Genomic DNA, 21,079 nt, shown 5'->3' with positions numbered 1-21,079 from the left:
TCTCTGTATTCCCCCTTCTCTCTGTCTCCCTTGCTCTCTTAGGCCTTTCACACTGGCCAGGCTCCGTGCTGGAGCCGGTTCCCGAACGTAATCTTGCACCGGCCGGCGCGTTTACACCGGGATTAATTAGTTCAAAACGTGACAAATCGGCTGGCACCAAAACATTTTTGTTTTTTCCTCGCGAACCGTGACATCATCAGTGGGCGTGTCATATTCTAGGCTGTGGAGACGAGTGTAAACGGGGGAAAGTAGATAGTCGATCCATTCAACAGGAAGCGATTTGCGACTGATCTCAAAGCGAGATTAGATTAAAATGTATTGTTATGATACAGCAGAAGTACAATACACCATCCAACCAGAGTGGATAAAGAAATGCTCCAGAAATGAATATGCGTAGGGAAAGGCTTAGCCAGTCAGCACGCGAGCGCACACACAAAGAAATACACGCACACACGCGCTGTATACGTTTGAAATGAATCGTTCCAGCAAAGTAGGCTTCTATTATTCGAATTACTTGTTGTAATGGGTATCATAGTAGTAAGTCCTACTGTAGAACATGACATATTAGCATGACATCTGATTTATTAATGCCAATACTGGACGACAAGCGCAATTGGCTCTCGACAATTGTAAATTATGGATTAGTCGGTCAGAGTTAACATCGGACCGTTAGCTCAACTCGTTAGTGCGGCAGCCTGTGGATCCAATGGTCCCAGGTTCAAATATCTTGGTTACACAACTCTTTTACTTTATTTAACGTTAATTCATTTATCCACTCTGGTTGGATGGTGTATTGTGCTGTATAATGACAATACATTTGAATTGAATCATTTTGAAATCGCTACCTGTTGAGTGGATCACAACCAGTGTTGGGCAAGTTACTTTTAAAAAGTAACTAGTTACAGTTACTAGTTACTTCTTCCAAAAAGTAACAAAATTATTTACTCTGTTACAAATTATAAAAGTAACTAGTTACTTCAGAAAGTAACTATTGCGTTACTTCCAAGTACATTTTTACATAAACAACATACACAAATCTAAACTATTTTAATGTTGCCGTGGGACAAAGTGAGACTAGCCTCCAATCAAATGCCATGTATGTAGATATTATAATTACTATGTTTATATAGTGGATCATACAAATACAAACAATAGATGTTTTGGAACTTTTGATATGTATTGCCCCTTAACAGGCCACAACTGGGCAACATTAAATTATAAACATAAATAAATAACAAATATATACTGATTGATTGAACATTTAAATTAACATATTGCAGAATGGGTACAGTACAGCTCAATACACACAATTGTTAAGGGGATGCAGACCAGGAGAAAGACTTTCGTCTTGTTTACATCAGGGTCCCCCATTTTCAATTCATGACATTTATGACATGCACAACATACAGATATACGAATCTAATCTAATCATCTAAACTAATCTAATCATGACATTTAAGACATGCATGACATACAGATATATATATATCTCTGAGCACCTGAAGACTGTGCTATTAAACCAGGAAGTGCAGCACTATGTAGTGCCCTGCGCTGAAACACAACTAACACAAGAGTGAACAAAAAACGCTCATGGACCCGCGGTCTGTTGTTGACTGCTCGCTTGTGTTGTTCGTTGGATTCGTTTTGGATTATTTGGGCTCGCTAAACAAACTATCAAAACGTACACGGACCCGTGGTCTATCGTTGACTGAGTCGCTTGTGTTGTCGCTGTGTGTCAGACTCTGGATGCTTTCGAACACCCGCCCACCTCTACCTCTGATTGGCTTACCATGACATTTTACTCAACCTCAGCCAATAGTCAGCATGTATGCGCTTGTCTCGCGCGCTGCCCACTAAACAAGGAAGAACAATATTTTCTCTCGGCGCAGAGATCTGTCTGATGAAAAAAAACTGCTTCAATCATAGTAACGCACCGCATTTTTTGGCAGTAACGGTAACAGCGTTATTAAGATTGGAAGAGTAATCTGTTAGATTACTTGTTACTGAAAAAACGAACGCCGTTATTTATAACGCCGTTATTCCCATCACTGATCACAACCATATGAACACGACAGTGGCGAAATGATTATGTGCCCTATATAAAACGGCTTCGTGGTAGGCATTGCACCATGCTGATCCACTCAACAGGTAGCGAACTCAAGACAAGATCCAATTAAAATGTATTGTCATTATACAGCACAAGTACAATACACCATCCAACCAGAGTGGATAAATGAAGTAACGTTACAAAAACAAACAAAGATTTAACCGAGAGATTTTAACCTGGGACGATAGGATTCACAGGCAGCCGCACTAACCCGTTGAGCTAAACGGTCCGACGTGAACTGTTACTGACTAATCCATAGTTTACACTTGTCAAGAGCCAATTGCGCTTGTCATCCAGTATTGGCATTAATTAATCAGATGTCATGCTAATATGTCATGTTCTACAGTAGGACTTACTACTATGATACCCATTAAAACAAGTCATTTGAATAATAGAAGCCTACTTTGCTGGAACGATTCATTTCAAACGTATACAGTGCGTGTGTGCGTGCGCTCGCGTTGATGACGGAGACGGTGGAACGTTGGTTTTGCTTTAATAGGTGTAAACGCGGGCTGGTTCGCCAGAGAGCACCAAGGTTCAGAGGCTCCAGTACGGAGCTGGAGCTGGAACCAGAGCCCTGCCGGTGTGAAAGCACTATCTGTGTCTCTCTCTCACTCTCTCTCGCTCTCTGTGTCTCTCTCTCTGTCTCTCTCCCTCTCTGTCTCTCCCTCCCTCTGTATCCCCCCCTCTCTGTCTCTCTCGCTCTCTGTGGCTCTCTCGCTCTCTGTGGCTCTCTCTCTCTCCCTGGCGTCTGACTGCCACCACATTATTGCAGTGTAAAGGATGACTTCACCCTACATCATCTAGCCATCACTTCAATCTGTCGTCCTCCTTCTTTCTCTTCTCTATTCACCCTCTCATCTTCTCATTTCTCCTCCTCCCTCTCCTCTCTCCATGAGTTTCACTCCATGTTCTCCCTCTCCTCTCCCCATCCTCTTCTTTTCTGTCTATTCATCCTCTTCTCTTATACCCTTGACTTCAGTGAGACCACTTGAGTCAGATAGGATGACATCATCACCGCTGTCACCAAACCATCCATCTCCTCTTTTCCTCCTCCTCCTCCTTCCCTCCTTTTCTCCCATGGACCTTAAAAAGACCACTCAAGAGGTTTAGATCACTACCACTGTCATCTATCCACCCATCCATCTCTCTCTCTCTCTCTCTCTCTCTCTCGCTCTCCCCCCCCCCCCCCCCCCGTGTGTGTGTCAGCTGACTGGTACAGCACTGTGTATACAAGTATGTGAGAGTTTGTATTTGGGTCCACTCTGATAGAGAGGAATGTATGTGAGAAGTACATTTACATGTTTGAGTTCTCTCTCTCTGCCCATCTCTCCCTGCCTATTTTCTTCTCTCTCTGTCTCCTACATCTGTCTCTCTCTCTCTCTGCCTGTCTCTATGTCTCTCTTTGTCGCATATCTCTCGCACTGCCTGTCTCTCTTTTCTCCCTCTCTCTCTTATTTTGTTAGTCACTATTGTAAACTGTCTAATAAGGGACAGGTAGGCAGGTTTGACTGTCCCTCCGACTGGGAGTAAGGGTGATGACATCATCAATGTGTGACACAGAGTGTCTAGACCAGCAGATGAATAAGCCTTTAGTAGCTGTCATGAATAGAGCTTTGACTGTGGCTTCAAGAGCTAACACTAGCTGTAAAAACAAACTAGTATTTACCAGTGGAAATTGGACATTACGGGCACACGCACACACACACACACACACACACACACACACACACACACACACACACACACACACACACACACACACACACACACACACACACACACACACACACACACACACACACACACACACACACTTGTGGTGTTATACTTGTGAGGACATCTCATTGCTAACCTGAACTCCAGCCACTAACTCTAAAAGCAGACCTTTTCTCAGTGAGGCCCAGAACACAACCCTCAGAGTCCTAGAAGTGGCAGCTTCTCTCTCAAGCCACACATGCTGTTGAAAACATAGTTGTTAACACTAGGCCTATAGTCTGTCGGGCAGTGTAAACTACACTGCTCTCTCCCACACACACACACACACACACACACACACACACACACACACACACACACACACACACACACACACACACACACACACACACACACACACACACACACACACACACACACACACACACACACACACACACACACACACACACACACACACACACACACACACACACACACACACACACACACACACACACACACACACACACACACACACACCTACACACACACCTGAATAGGCTGTAAATCCCAATGCCTAAAGTACACCACTGCTTTCCTGGGGGAAATGACACCGCTTGCAATGGAAATGTTCCTCCTCTCCCCTCAAGACTAACAGACAACGCCATAAAACACAGTCTCTGTGTTGTATATTGAGGCATTTACCTGTTACTTTATCCACAGTGACTTGCCCCAGTGAGTCCAATTAATCTGGCCCACACACACAGCAGCAGATGGGAAGGTCTGTGTCAGAGGTTTTCTCTGAGCACCCAGTGTAGTCTGGACGTCCGCCCGGGACAGCAACAGTGTTGCTCCAGTAATGTAACAGAAAGTCTCGCTTTGTTCACTCATCTAAAAGGAGCTGATGCATGGGCAGCTTTCTGTGGGACTGTAGATGGGCAATATTCCCTTCACTGGGCAGCATGGGGATTTGTCAATGGGACACGAACATTCTTATGTGGATGAATGTTCTGAATATCTCGATTGGGAATATCTCTTGTACAGGGATTAGTCACTCCACTACCAATAAGCTAAGAGCCTGAGGCCAAGAGAGTGGGTTCAGTTTCAAGGCAGATCCAAGTTTTTCACATCCTCAATCAAAAGCAAGTATTTTTTTATTTATACATAAGGGGTAGCTGACTCTGGAGCAACGGCAAGTAAATGCACATCTAGTAATGTCGTCTATTGAACCCACACAAGAGACCAGTGCAAGACGACACTGCAGCTGAATCATGAGCCTTGTACACAAGAAATAATATTTAGCAGGGCATTTTGATCTGTCTGATTACACATTTTCCTTCATGTGGTCATAAACACTTGAGGGGCCGGCTGAGGAAAGCCTAGTTGTATCGGGGAGAGAGTGAGAGAGGGAGGAGGAGGGAGAGAGAGAGAAAACTTGTTCCATCCATCATGTGACTGTTGGCCTACTGTAGCTCACATGCTAGTGGTTGACTTCAATAAACAACCTAGTTAATCACATCAGAGAAGATTCTGTCTTATTACCATGGTCTCTGTCTTATTACCTTGGTTTCTGTCTTATTCTATTGGTCTCTTGTCTTATTCTCGTGGTCTCTGTCTTATTCTCTTGGTTTCTGTCTTATTCTCTTGGTTTCTGTCTTATTCTCTTGGTCTGTCTTATTCTATTGGTCTCTGTCTTATTCTCTTGGTCTCTTGTCTTATTATCTTGGTATCTGTCTTATTCTCTTGGTTTCTGTCTTATTCTCTTGGTTTCTGTCTTATTCTCTTGGTCTCTGTCTTATTCTCTTGGTCTCTGTCTTATTCTCGTGGTCTCTGTCTTATTCTCTTGGTCTCTGTCTTATTCTCTTGGTATCTCTGTCTTATTCTCTTGGTATATCTGTCTTATTCTCTTGGTTTCTGTCTTATTCTCTTGGTCTCTGTCTTATTCTCTTGGTCTCTGTCTTATTCTCTTGGTATCTCTGTCTTATTCTCTTGGTATCTCTGTCTTATTCTCTTGGTCTCTGTCTTATTCTCTTGGTCTCTGTCTTATTCTCTTGGCCTCTGTCTTATTCTCTTGGTCTCTGTTTTATTCTCTTGGTATCTCTGTCTTATTCTCTTGGTCTCTGTCTTATTCTCTTGGTTTCTATCTTATTCTCTTGGTTTCTGTCTTATTCTATTGGTCTCTGTCTTATTCTCTTGGTTTCTGTCTTATTCTCTTGGTTTCTGTCTTATTCTCTTGGTTTCTGTCTTATTCTCTTGGTCTCTGTCTTATTCTCTTGGTCTCTGTCTTATTATCTTGGTATCTCTGTCTTATTCTCTTGGTCTCTGTCTTATTCTCTTGGTCTCTGTCTTATTCTCTTGGCCTCCATCTTATTCTCTTGGTCTCTGTCTTATTCTCTTTGTCCTACTCTCTGTTTCCAACTCTTTGTGTAAATCCCATGTTTTCCTAGTCAGAGAGAGAGAGAGAACTCAAACATGTAAAGGTACTTCTCTCGCATACATTCCTCTATCAGAGTGGACCCAAATACAAACTCTCACATACTTGTATACACACTGCTGTACCAGTCAGCTGTCACACGCAGACACAGACACACGCACACACACAGACACACACACATACGGCAAGGTCAAGCAGCATGTCTGCGTGTGTGACAGCTGACTCTAGTACAGCTGTGTGTGTGTGTGTGTGAGAGGGTGAGACAGACAGCTGAACCTAGCACGCCACCTTGTTTCATACTTTAGGTCTCTGCTGACACCTGCTGGTAGGATCAATGTACTACAGATGGCCCTACCTTGATTTTATTTTGATTGAGAATTTAGTTTTTGAAAAAAAAACATGAATAGTAATACATAATGTAATTCTCAGTTACCTCAAAGCATAAGGTATCCCATGTCGATACCAAAGTCAACCATTCAGTGTCGTACTCAAGAACAAACCTTCCCTCTAACCCAGGGATAAGTCCCAATAAGCATTTATCTGATTTGGAATTCAGAGAGGAAACCTTTTCAGACTTGTTCATATTCTGGTGGGATTCGAATATCTAATCGGTATTTTCACAAAATAATTTGTTCCTCAATTTCTTTTAGTTGTCTTTTGAGTTTTTGGTTTGGTGTGTTTTCGCAGGGAAGGATGACGTGCGCCTACAGCTGGACAGCGCACTGCAGGACGTCAATGTGCGCTACGCTGTTCTGGAGGAGACTGAGAAGAGAGCGGTGTGTCGAGCTCTTGTAGAGGAGAGGGCTAGATACTGCACCTTTGTCGGCATGCTTAAACCCGTGCTGGTAAGTTTGTGTGTGTATTGTAGGGGTGTGGACATTTCTCGATTCTAAGATGCGATGCGGAAGTGGACTTTTTTTTTTTTTACTCTCTTGCTAGCTTTTATGTTATTTTACAATGTATAGCTTTGGGATTTGCTCCACAACAATAAAGCGCCCTACAAATAAAATATATTATTATTATTATTATTATTATTATTATTATTATTATTATTATTATTATTATTATTATTATTATTATTATTATTATTATTATTATTATTATTGTATTATTAAAGCTAGTGCTCTGGTCATGCATCCACTCAACTCATAGAAAATACAGCATCAGGCTATTCTAAAAGTATTGATACTGATACTAATAAAAAGAGTATTGAACCGTTTTTAACAGCTGGGTATCGAGATACCTTTCTAGTATCTGTATCATGCAACACAACACTAGTAAAGACATTTATTTTGACATTCTGATTTAAGAACTTTCTAATTAAAAGTGAATTTATCTGACTGCTTGTATTAATTGATGAAAAAGTAATACAGATTATAAAATTGAATGATTGATGTAATATATTATTGAGATGCATCGTAGAATCTAATCGAATCCTGGACAGCTGAATCGTAATCGAATCGTGAGGCCAGTGAAGATTCACAGACTAGTGTGTTGTCTTGTGTTACACTTTTTACATGGTGGCCTCCAAATGTCCTAGTGGCTTTAGTTTTAAGTAGGGGTGGGCAATATGGCCTTAAAATCTTATCACAATATACTTTTATATATTGATATTAGGGGTGCACCGATGTATCGGTCGGGTATCGGTATCGGCCGATAAGTGCCTTGTTGACTGCAATCGGCCTGTCGGCCGATAAGCTCGAATGTGCCAATGGCAGTAGCCGATAAATATCCATCAATTTGTGTAGCGTCAAGACAAAAAAAAGTTCACTCGCGACCTGCACAACGCCGTCCCCAGTCCCCCCCACACACACACACACAAGCTACTGCATCAAAGTTACTACTTATGATTAACAAGGCATTCGTTTTGTGGCATTAACATTATATAGTTAGTGTTACAGGTTCAATAACATCAGCATATTATTTACCCGAACGTAGCAAGCGTTCATACTAGCTCAGTTCCTTCCGTTGCTCACAGAGCCCTGAGTTTTACCCATTCTGCAATCTGTTAATAACGTTTTCAATCAGACACATGTATAGAAAGGCTTTGTTTTATTATAACATTAGTTGCAGTAAAATCATTATGCCTCATTTAAGTCATCCTGCGGAGCTAAAAGCTAAACGTCAGCCGCACCGCCATTGTTGTTGTAGAAAAGCTCTCGTCAACTCAAAATCAATGGCGGACAAAAGCCGAAGTAAAAAATGTATACTCGCTTGCCGATTGGTGGTAACAGCAGAGGCGGGTGCAAGCGGTGTGTGACGTAATTGGCAGAATCGACTGTCAATCAAAATTTCATTGGTTGAGACAATAGTATCTAGCTGCAGCCCAGCAGGTAGACCATGCTGGGAGAACTAGTATCTAGCTGCAGCCCTGCAGAACATACTGGGAGAGAGAGAGTGCTATTTCTTGATGTTTCCTTTTTTTAAGTAAGTAAAGAGGCCTATGTTCATATCGGTGAGCATAATTTGTAACACAAATATACAGTAGTTTCATAAAAAAAAAGAATATTACAAAAAAAAATAATATTACAAAAATATTTAAAAAAAATGTGTTGCCACACATCGGTATCGGCCGATTGTGTTAGTTGAACTATCGGTATCGGTGGCAAATTTTCATATCAGTGCATCCCTAATTGATTATTATTATTGATTGCGTTTAAATATTGCGTTCAAAGTTCATTAGCACAGTACTGCTTGAACACAGCCTGTTTCAGAATCATGAAAGCGAAAGACAATCGTAATGCTATTTTGTGGCGACATTAAAAACAAAACCAACTAGAAGCAAGAAAATAGAGAAAATGTTAGTGTTGGGTAAGAGTCAAATCTATAGAATACATGAAGCACACTGGTGTAGAGATGCCTTACTCGATCTAACAGCTTTCCAAAGAGGTGTATGTGTGTGTTTGTGCTTGTGCTTGTTTGTATTGTGTGTGGGATAAGGATTGGAGTGGGTTCTATGCATGTATGGATGTGAAGATGAGTGTGTTCTGTGTTCTATATGTGATGATGAGTTTGTTTTATGTGAAAATGAGTGAGTTCTATGTGATGATGAGTTTGTTTTATGTGAAGATGAGTGAGTTCTGTGTTCTATGTGAATATGAGTGAGTTATATGTGAAGATGAGTTTGTTTTATGTGAAGATGAGTGTTCTGTGTTCTATGTGAATATGAGTGAGTTATATGTGGTCTCTAACTACACACCCTCAAGACCCCTACGCTCTGCTTCTTCTGGCCGCCTCAGACCTACTCCTATCCAAGCTCCGGGAGGGTCATCAAAGAGAAGTCGCCTATTCTCAGTCCTTGCCCCACAATGGTGGAATGAACTACCCACCCCAGTTAGGACAGCCGAAACACGTCCAATCTTTCGCCGTCGACTAAAGACGCACTTCTTCAACCATTATCTGAATTAAAAAAAAAAAAAAAAATCGAACCCTAACTAACCATACTGTCATGCACTTGTCCTAATAAACTAACCTACACTGTAGCACTCAACACTTTGGCGAACATTGTTACTCAGCTGATAGAGTTGTGCCCTTCCTGATGGCTTGTCGTACAGAACTTGTAAGTCGCTTTGGATAAAAGCGTCAGCTAAATGACTAAATGTAAATGTAAGATGATTTTGTTTTATGTGAAGATGAGTGTTCTGTGTTCTATGTGAAGATGAGTGAGTTATATGTGAAGATGAGTTTGTTTTATGTGAAGATGAGTGTTCTGTGTTCTATGTGAAGATGAGTGTTCTATGTGAATATGAGTGTGTTCTATGTGAAGATGAGTTTGTTTTATGTGAAGATGTGGTGATGAGTTTGTTCTGTGAGGATGTGGTGATGAGTTTGTTCTGCGAGGAGCTGGTGATGAGTTTGTTCTGTGAGGATGTGGTGATGAGTTTGTTCTGTGAGGATGTGGTGATGAGTTTGTTCTGTGAGGATGTGGTGATGAGTTTGTTCTGTGAGGATGTGGAGATGAGTTTGTTCTGTGAGTGGTTTAGTCTGCTACTGACACTCAGTGTGGTTAGACATGTAAAGGACAAGGTTATTGAATTATCTAAATGATCTTGTTCTCTATCTAATTATATTTTCTTACCTGTCTCCCTCCCGCCACATCTGTTTCACGCCATCTCTGGTGTCTGTCTGTCTGTGTATCTCACACTCGCTCTCTCTCTGTCTCTAATAGGATCATGAGATCAGCATGCTCGGAGAGGTGACCCACCTGCAGACCATTCTAGAAGACCTGACCAACTTGACTGTTGACCCCACTAAACTACCACCAGCCAGTGAACAGGTACACACATGCACACAGACCTCTAACATACATTGTACATTGTCCTGATGAACCAGGCGTGTTTGTTCTCTGGAAAACAGAGGTGTTTTTGTTCCAACCAAATAAAACCAACTAGGATGTTAATATGATTATAATGTACTATACTTTGTGGAGTATGCGTGCATCTTTGTTTATGTGTGTGTCTGTGTGTTTCTCTCTCTCTCTCTCTCTACCCAGGTGATTTTGGACCTGAAGGGGTCAGACTTTAGCTACACCTACCAGACCCCCCCTGCCTCCCCCAGCAATACCCTCAGCCGCAAGGGTAGTATCAGCAGGTACACATGTGTGCACACACACACACACACACACACACACCTACCAGACCGCCCAGCCGCTACAAGTAACACCCTCTCCTACAGTAATACTAGATGGTTCCCTTTTAGCTTTGGACAAATGCAGCAGTGCACTTCATGCACTTCATGCACAACCAACCGTTTCTCCATGTCTCCATAGTAACTACCAGTCCGGCTCGGTGAGACACGTTCCCTCTCTGGACTCCATCAGCTGTGCTGTGGACGGAATACACTTGCAGGTACACGCACGCACGCATGCACACACAGACACAGGCAGCACACACACAATCAGCTGTGTTGTGGACAGGAAACATCTGCAGGCATGAACACACACAGAGCTCTAACCCTGTCCTGTGTGTAGCTGCTGCAAGGTGAGGAGAGTGGGCGGTCCCTGAGTGAGGGTAACTCCCCCTTCGCCAACGCCTCGCGCTTCCGTCACCACAGCAACCCCAGCCGCCAAGCCGATCACTACGGTTACCACCCGCGCACACAGAGCCACCGCGTCAGTCGCAGGGATATGATGACCGTGAGAATAAGCCGAAAACTTTTCCCAGATGACCTTGTGTTCTATTCCATGTATCCGCTCGCATTAATCCCGCCAGTCTCCGGCGTCATCCCGTGTGTCACCACTACCAAAGCCATATATCACATACAGTAAATACAGCTGCTACATTGAGGGGGTCTTAATACTTTTTTCAAACAACGTTTGATTGACAATGTCACTCGTGTTTCGTTGCTAAGAGTATTGGCTGCTCAGCCACAAAATGTAAACCCAGGACGTCCAGACGGACTGAACCCCTCAGTGTGTCGGCTTGGTTTGAATACATGGATCTTACCATCATATGACTGTTTGTCACTCCATTGTTCCTTTAACCCTTTCACTGCTGCACTACCAAAACGGTTAACCCTTTCACTGCGACAATACACAGAAGGTTAACCCTTTCACTGCCACACGACAGCCGGTTAACCGTCTGTTGTGTGATAGTAAAGGGTTAACCTGTCGTGTGGCAGTGAAAGGGGTTTAACAGACACTCGTTACATCACTTTACCATCCACATGTTTCTATAGTCTTCCCATGGATCTAACCATCCACTGTGTGTGTATCAATATGATGCTAATGTACACTAGATTTTGTGTCTGGGTGGTGTTGTATGTGTGTTACTTCTTTGATTGATGGACTAGTTTGTTTGTGCCGAGTGATCTACAATATTATATATATATTAGTGCTGTCAGGCGATTAAAAAAATGTATCTAATTAATTACAGGATTAGTAATTAATTAATCGCATTTTAATCTCATAACTATTTTATGCCTGATATTCTATAATCATATTTCAAATTGCATGTGTCCGGATGGCAGAATTCAGTACTGTATCTATAAAACCTTCTGTTTAATCATCTTCCATCTATTAATTTGCTTAGATTTTTCAGGTCTGGTCAATTTGAGCATGGTGTTATTCACAGTCAAAGATAACAATTTTTTTTTGTTGATATTCTCATTTGGTTCATTACAATTTACTCAAGCCTAGTAACGGACAGTATTTCTTGTTACGACTGGCGTGTTTCGATAGCATGGTGGAGTGTGGAACCCAGTTGCAGCAGATAACGGAGAGATATAATTAACAGGAAGCAGGAGACAGCGTTGTGACGATAACAAGGTTTACTCAAAACAGAAAACAAGGAAACACGACTGACACACAGGTAACATTAAACAATGAACCAGCAAGTGTATGCTGGCCCAGAACACATAAATACAAACACTAATTAGAGACTGAGGGTAATTACTAACAGGACACAGGTGTGGTAGACAGTACTAACAGAATACAGAGCACACAGGGGAAAACAATAACAATAGTACAAACTGAGACATACGAGACTAAAACACATTTACAAAACACAGACAGTAGGGACACAAGACTAACACAGTGGAACTAATAAAGACAACATAGATAATGAATAAATCAAACATAAATGACAGCAAATAATGTTAATCAGGTGAGTGAGCTGATGCCAGATCTGCCACATCTGGATCAGCCCACCGGTTGGCAATGTTGAAGTGTGAAGTGGTGTATGGAAGGGGAGTTGAGAAGGTCCAAAACCTGGACCAGCCGAACCGGGAGGAGGGTTGCTGTCTGGTCCCGCAGGACCGGAGGAAGCGTTACAATTTCTGACACTGGGAATACATTCCCTGAGATCCATAGATGTCCCTAGAATCAGATACCAAGAACATGCAAATGGACCATATTAAAAAAAAAAATCTGTAAATGTGTATTCTACGTTATTATGGAATGAATGAGATAAAAAAAAAACATTATAAAAAAATATATAATAATAATTTTTTTAGCTGTGTAATTAATTAATCTAATTAACGCGATAAACTGACAGCCCTAATATATATATGAGTGTGAATGGACTTCTAACCGTCAAACTGAAATCTCAAGCTTAGTTATCTTATTCATATTCATGTTGAATTCAGCTTTGTCTATGTGGTTTTATGTGTTTGTGAGGGATATTTGTGTGATGTATGTTTGTGTTGTCTTCGCCAGTAGTAAGACTGCTAATTAGGGATGCACGATAATTATCAGGCCGATAATTATCGGGCCGATATCAGCAATTATGATGTCATCCCGATAAACCCGATAACGTTATTGATAGCTCCGATAATATATAATACATTTTTTGGTTAAAAGAAATCCGGTGTGGGTGGATTTGGATGAAGGGCGCTTGTTTTTATTATAACCTCCTCCCGTTTTGCCAGTACTGTGGTACGGCTGATAGCGTGTGGTTTAGGAACAGGGAGTTTTTCACAAATCCAGCGCTCCCTTTCTTGGCTGTGACGTAGTCACGTTACATTCGGAGGCAGACAGTCGATCTGCCAATTACGTCCCACCGCTTGCACCCACCTCTTCTTCTTACGACCAATCGGAAGCTCTCATTAGTTTATTTACTTCCGGATTGTCAGCCATTATTCTACTCGGAGCTAACGTTATGTCCCCGCCAGCCACATTGACAAGTACCAGCGCTTATACATTACTGGCAAATGTCTTGTTGCACTTGTGGCAACGAGCGTTGTCAGCATCGACTTTAGTAAAATAGACCCAGACTTTTGAATGTTTCGTTCTGTCCGCCATGATGAGAGCAGAGCTGTCTGTACTCTGCAGCACCCGTGTGTGTGAGCACAGCACAGCCCGCTCCTCCTCGCGCAGGCAGAGACACCGAGGCAGGAGAGATATAGAAAACGGCGAACAAGATTAGTTTGCGACGTTTAAATTCCTCAAAAAAAAATCCATAATTTCTCGAGTACCGATAGCAGTACCGATGACGTCGGAGCTTATACATACTAAAAAAAAAAAAAATGTTGATCAAAAAAAATATATATACATTTAAAAAAATATATATAATACAATAAATATCGGGTATCGGTTATCGGCTTGAGGAGCATAAAGTTATCGGTATCGATATCGGTGTCAAAAAATCAATATTGTGCTAATACCTACACTATAACTGTTGAAAACAAAACAAAATCTTTTTTGGCAATTGCTCTCCATTAATGGACCTACATACTCTCATAACTAACAGAAATGCCAGAGCAGTATTTCTTTGAAAATGTATTATATTTCCTTAATCACCCCATCCCACACCAAAGTTATTATATTTAAATAACTTTATACCGAAAGTTATAGGAAATTGAAACCAGAATTTGGTACTTCAGAAATACACAATATTCAAATAGTTAATCATAAAGATAGAAATGCATTCAATACAATCCTCCCTCAGGATGGACTTGATCAGAATCATGTGAAGGCTCGTTAACTATTAAACCATTATTTTATTTGAATGGTACACATGATCATTACTTCAACTGTGCCATGCACATTTATATTATTGCTGTAACAATTCTGATCTAGCAAAATATTTCTAGGATTTAAGGTTATTAGGGGTGTAACGGTACACAAAAACCATGGTTCGGTACGTACCTTGGTTTTGAAGTCACGGTTCGGTGCGGGTTTTCGGTACAGTGGGGGAAAGTTTGGCTTTCCATGTTCCACTCAGGGGTGATGTAGTGTGCAGTAACTGTTAAGTAGGGCTGTCGATGAATATTCTATTTTCAAATTAATAATCAACTTGTTAAATATAAAAATGTAAAGAAATAATGATATTAGATTGTGAAAAAAACAGCCCCCGGTGGGCATCGCCTGAATGTGCTGCATGACTGATAGGAGACACGCAACGTCATTGAGTTTAACAACGTGCGAGTAGTAATGAACAACAACAACAACCACGATCATCGGTTGCGAAGACAGTGATTTGCACTCTGATTTGAAATACTTCGGATTTTGATTAACTTGTGGAACCTCAAGACAGTTTTATGCAAGCTATGTAAACTACAGCTGGCCTACCTTCTTTTTTAGGCTATTTTGGGAGTTCTAGCGTCAAGAATATAAGTAGCCTACTTTTCTGTTTTAGCACTTAATGTAAATCATCCCTCATGTTTATCACACCTTGTTCGGAGGTGCGTTGCTGTGTATGAATGTCCGTTCTATATGCCATAAACTGCCATAAACTATCATTAATTTGATCTCCGAGAGACAGCCCCTTCTCAATCTAGCACCAATTCCACCTCACGCACTGAGAGAGGGTGTGTGTGTGTGTTCGCCATACTATGAGGCTATGCTAAATTACAGGTAATCTCTGTGTTGTGCGTGGGCTGAACGAACAACATCCGGCCCTTTGCGCAAGTTATATTTTGGGAAGGGGTGAACTTTGGAGTTTTGAATTAAATTCTGCACGAAAAAAAAAGGTTCTGCATGTGTTCTATTAGTGGTTAATGTACCGCTGCATTCGTTCGGTACACAAGGTAAAGTGAAAATACATACCGGTAGTTTGTCACAGTACAGAACATTTTTATTCACCATCCAGCCAAATTTGAACAACAATTTATTTTTAAACCCAGCTCAAAAACGTCTCATTTTGGCTGCTCAGACCATGTCTCAGGATTGTGTGGGCGTGGTCAGATCACACTTGATTCCCTTTCAGCTTGAGTGCCATTTAATTTTTCTATTAAATCACTAAACGTTTTGCTATAAACTACTATACCCCTACTAGGTTAGACTAATTGACTAACTAGCAAACTACGTTGGACCACGCAAATCTGTGTTTTTATTTAACTATACTTCCCGGAGTATAGCGCAAATAGTTTGAGCATTTTCCATTCACATACATGAGACGGTTAGCATTAGCTTAGCTATGCTACACTTTTGAGCTACTATCAACTCTGTGAGAACCATACACTGATTTCAGACGTGCCCAAAAACTCCTGAATACAAAAATGGTGAAAAACGGTTTAACTCCACAATTCAGTACTACATAGTTCAGTCTTTTCATGTTTTCAGCAACTATTGTATAATGCATAATGTGTTTAGAAACAAATGTCTGAATTTGCCTCAACCAGACTTAAAAACCTGGGTTTGTCCTAGTGTCTTGTGGGTACCAGCCGGTGGTACCGGTCCCTGTGCGTTTGCCTTCCCTCCCTGCCTCACCCTGTATGCTCTGCCCACACACATCAACCCCCTTGGCTCTCTTGTCATCGGGCCAACATGTAGTCTCTGTCCTGTCTATCTAGAAATGTGGTGTAATATCCCTTTACTGGAAATGCATCACCGTGTGTGTGCAGTGTTTCCCACAGGATTTTCAGAGACTATGGGGGGTGAACCTCCAACCCTCTATGGGGGTATTCGATATTCAATACCATTTTCGATACCACAGGGAAAAGATTTTAATCTTAAAATGTTAATTTCTTTTTTTTTTTAGCTTTTGTTGCTGGTCGATTCTCCTCACATTCTCTCTGGTATTATAAGAGAAGAGAAATATAACACTTTTAAAACCCTTTGTTTTAGGGCTGGGCGATATGGCCTAAAAATAAAGTCTCTGATAATTTTTTTTTAAATCCGATTTATAATTTTTGCTCTTTTTTTTTCTCTTGAAAACTAGAAATCATTCAAATAACCTTTGTTTTTATTTGACAAAAAAAATCAAACCAAGATGAATTTCCCTATTGGGATTGAAGTGCAAACCTAACTTTCACCAATCTTCATTTAAAAAAAAATTATAATAATAATAATATATATAAAAGGTTACTCTTGATCAAACAAAGATGAATGTCCCTATTGGGATTAATAGTGCAATAACTTGCTTTTTCACCAAACATCACTTAAAACTAGGGATGTCCGATATTATCGGCCTACCGATATTATCGGCCAATATTGGCATTAAAATGTGATATCGGAAATGATCGGTATCTGTTTAAAAAAATATATATATTTATTTTTATTTTTTTAACCTTTATTTACCCAGGCAAGCAAGTAGGAACACATTCTGATTTTTTTTTATTGTCAAAAGTATGCATAATGTTGTGTTAATTCCACGACAAGAGATATGTAATGTTACTTACCTGAAATTATTCAGTTTTGGGGGGGGGGGGGAACTATCGGTATCGGAAATGAAGAGTTGGACAATATCAGTATATCGGTATCGGTAAAAAAGCCAATATCGAGCATCCCTACTTAAAACAAATAAAAGGTGCCTCTTGATCATCAAACAAGAATGAATTTCTCTATTGGGATTAATAAAGTACAAATCTAACTTTCACCAAACATCACTTTGTAAAATAAAAGGTGACTCTTAAAAAAAATTGAAAATCGATAGTGCAGAAAGTATCGATATTGCGGGAAATTAGTATTGAAACTGTTTTAAATATTCAGAATCGATATGTTGAGATTCAAAATTCAATCGTTTATTACCATTTCAATAAAACATTGATTGTAACTTGTCTTAATGTGCATAACCTTACTGCCATGCACTTGTCCTAATAAACTAACCTACACTGTAGCACTCAACACTTTGATGAACATTGTTACTCAGCTGATAGAGTTGTGCCCTTCCTGATGACAGACTTGTCATACAGAACTTGTAAGTCGCTTTGGATAAAAGCATCGGCTAAATGACTAAATGTAAATGTATGTCTTGGTGAGTGCACAGGTAAACGACAATCATACACTTAACAGTACAATATAATATTCATCAGCATCGACGTGGAACGAATATATAAAGTAAATACTCCTAGGCATACAGATACATAATAAAGTGGCTGGTGCACTAAAGAGTGTCTGGAGTGTGTGAATGAATAATTAAAAGTGAAAATGTATCCCAGCCCTGTTGCAAATAATATCTTACAGGGTTGTCTTTTGCTTTCTTAATTTTATTAAATGCTTTATCAGAAAGACTGTTAGAAGAAACATAGACTTTTCGATGTATTTCCGATTGCTTGTTACCTATTGGTTGAGCACGTTTTGTGGAGAATGTCATTACGTTTCGGTTATGAACATTCCATCCTCCATAGCCATCTCCATTCCTGAGGTTTAAAGCAGGTTATTCTGTATGTAGACGTGTAGCAGTGAATGTGGTGTACAGTCAGCGGGTTAGACTTCTAGCTGAGCATGCTGCTGAGGAGGAGGGCATACTGTGGACCCTGCACCCACTGTGTATTTACATTAGAGGAGGAGGGCATACTGTGGACCCTGCACCCACTGTGTATTTACATTAGAGGAGGAGGGCATACTGTGGACCCTGCACCCACTGTGTATTTAGTACATTAGAGGAGGAGGGCATACTGTGGACCCTGCACCCACTGTGTATTTACATTAGAGGAGGAGGAGATACTGTGGACCCTGCACCCACTGTGTATTTACATTAGAGGAGGAGGGCATACTGTGGACCCTGCACCCACTGTGTATTTAGTACATTAGAGGAGGAGGGCATACTGTGGACCCTGCACCCACTGTGTATTTACATTAGAGGAGGAGGAGATACTGTGGACCCTGCACCCACTGTGTATTTACATTAGAGGAGGAGGAGATACTGTGGACCCTGCACCCACTGTGTATTTACATTAGAGGAGGAGGAGATACTGTGGACCCTGCACCCACTGTGTATTTACATTAGAGGAGGGGATACTGTGGACCCTGCACCCACTGTGTATTTACATTAGAGGAGGGGATACTGTGGACCCTGCACCCACTGTGTATTTACATTAGAGGAGGGCATACTGTGGACCCTGCACCCACTGTGTATTTACATTAGAGGAGGAGGAGATACTGTGGACCCTGCACCCACTGTGTATTTACATTAGAGGAGGGGATACTGTGGACCCTGCACCCACTGTGTATTTACATTAGAGGAGGAGATACTGTGGACCCTGCACCCACTGTGTATTTACATTAGAGGAGGGCATACTGTGGACCCTGCACCCACTGTGTATTTACATTAGAGGAGGAGATACTGTGGACCCTGCACCCACTGTGTATTTACATTAGAGGGGATACTGTGGACCCTGCACCCACTGTGTATTTACATTAGAAGAGGGCATACTGTGGACCCTGCACCCACTGTGTATTTACATTAGAGGAGGGCATACTGTGGACCCTGCACCCACTGTGTATTTACATTAGAGGAGGGCATACTGTGGACCCTGCACCCACTGTGTATTTACATCAGGAGTGTGGGGCGAAAAAAGATCTACGAGTGTATAAATATATATGTATGAATATATGAATTGATCTGTAAAATTGGAATTGTACCTGTATTGATCAACATTTATTTATAAGCATAATGCTCTGAATGAATAATGTGATCTGAGGTTTTAATTGCATACATTCAGTTATTACTTACTGAGATTTTTTTTCTAAGATTTATTTTTTTGGCGTTTTATCGCTTTATTTCTACTGGGCAGTCCAGTAGGGAGAGACGGATGAGGAATGGGAGACAGAGTGGGGGGAAGACATTCGGCAAATAACGACTGGTTCGGGAGTCGAACCCGTGTCGGCCGTGTCGCGGCTGAGCGCGCTATGTGGTTCGCCACTGGGGCGCCCCTTTACTTACTGAGATTTAACATTTAACACATTTAATTGTAGTTCAATTTGTAAAAGAAAAAATCAAATCAAGTGGGTACAGCTTACTGTATGGTCTATATACCTGCTTATAGCCTCGACTGCACCACTAGTGTTAAGAGTTCTTTGTGATCGATACATGCATTTGAACTGATCGATTATTGGTGTGTTTATTTGTTTAGGATTTGAGCGGTTCCACCGGTCAGCTGGCCAACTGGTCCGGCCCCGGGGGGAGCGGGGGAGCGGAGAATGGAATGTCCTCTTCCTCCTGCATGCCCCCCCCTCAACACAATGCATACACACACCATGCCGAGAGGGCCCGGGCAATGTCCGCATCGGGGAAGGTAATGCACTTATATTAAAGATGCTGTAAGTGGTATGTTTTTTTTTCTTCTTTTTATGTCAAATAGCTCTACATTCCGTGCGGGGCAGGAGCTTCTCCACTCGCATATCACTGTCAAAATATCATTGCGCACGTGCGCGCCCGTATGCCGATCCGTGCAATAATATTCACAGGGGTATATATTGTCATTTGAAACAAGTTACTAATGCATTGTCCCGTGGGATTATGCCCCCCCGCGGCTAAATTAATTAGTATCAATCTCTCTATATCTCTCTCTGTATGCCAGTGCAGACTGGGGGTGACTTTCACTCAAAGCGCTTATGGGCGGAGCCTAGCCTAAAACAGCTTGAAATCTTGAAGTGGAAAAATGCTGCTTTAGAGTACTTGATTAGAAATACAAAACAATGAATAAAATTTAAAAAATAAGATTTTCAGATGTGTTTCATAGACTCAGGAATTGTGTAAAGTTGCCCAAATAGTGAAAGGAATAGCAAGACATGTTATGTCCCCTTTAACTGCCTATAATAAAACCGTCCGCTTAGCAAGGAAAGACTACTTCTCTAAAATCATTAGAGAAAACGCTGGAAACTCCAGAATCCCTTTTTCCACTATCTACTACTCAACACTGCCCCTACACCTCCTCAGTCATCAACGGTTAAGTGTGAAGAACTTGCACTATTCTTTAACAACAAAATAACCATGATCAGGGCCAGCATTACTCATGATGGAAATAAAGCTGATTACGGCAAACCACGCAATGTAACCACGAGAAGATTCACATGCATCACATTAGATGAACTCTGCAAAACTGTCTCAGAATGTAACTCCTCCACCTCAGACATTGATCCTATACCTACAGCTTTCTTCAAACGGGTGTTTAATAGTGTCTCAAGCCCTGTGCTAGATATCATCAACACTTACCTTAGAACTGGTATTTTCCCA

At 41.2% G+C, this 21,079-nt stretch overlaps 1 protein-coding gene across 2 annotated transcripts in view; it reads left to right on the top strand.

The window, feature by feature from the left end:
• Positions 1-21,079, top strand: part of mtss1 (MTSS I-BAR domain containing 1) — a 240,893-nt gene that overhangs the window by 205,847 nt on the left and 13,967 nt on the right. For both annotated transcript variants that reach the window (XM_084316508.1, XM_084316507.1), the window contains exons 7-11: positions 6,930-7,087; positions 10,411-10,518; positions 10,735-10,832; positions 11,011-11,089; positions 19,977-20,138. In XM_084316508.1, the coding sequence (XP_084172634.1) occupies positions 6,930-7,087; positions 10,411-10,518; positions 10,735-10,832; positions 11,011-11,089; positions 19,977-20,138 (605 nt within the window). The remainder of the gene's footprint in view (positions 1-6,929; positions 7,088-10,410; positions 10,519-10,734; positions 10,833-11,010; positions 11,090-19,976; positions 20,139-21,079) is intronic.

The sequence above is a fragment of the Notolepis coatsorum genome, assembly GCF_963971535.1.
Source record: "Notolepis coatsorum genome assembly, chromosome: 6".
NCBI classification, from domain to species: Eukaryota; Metazoa; Chordata; class Actinopteri; order Aulopiformes; family Paralepididae; genus Notolepis; species Notolepis coatsorum.
The sequence above is the reverse complement of the archived record's forward strand: the minus strand, read 5'-3'. Positions and strand labels throughout refer to the sequence as shown.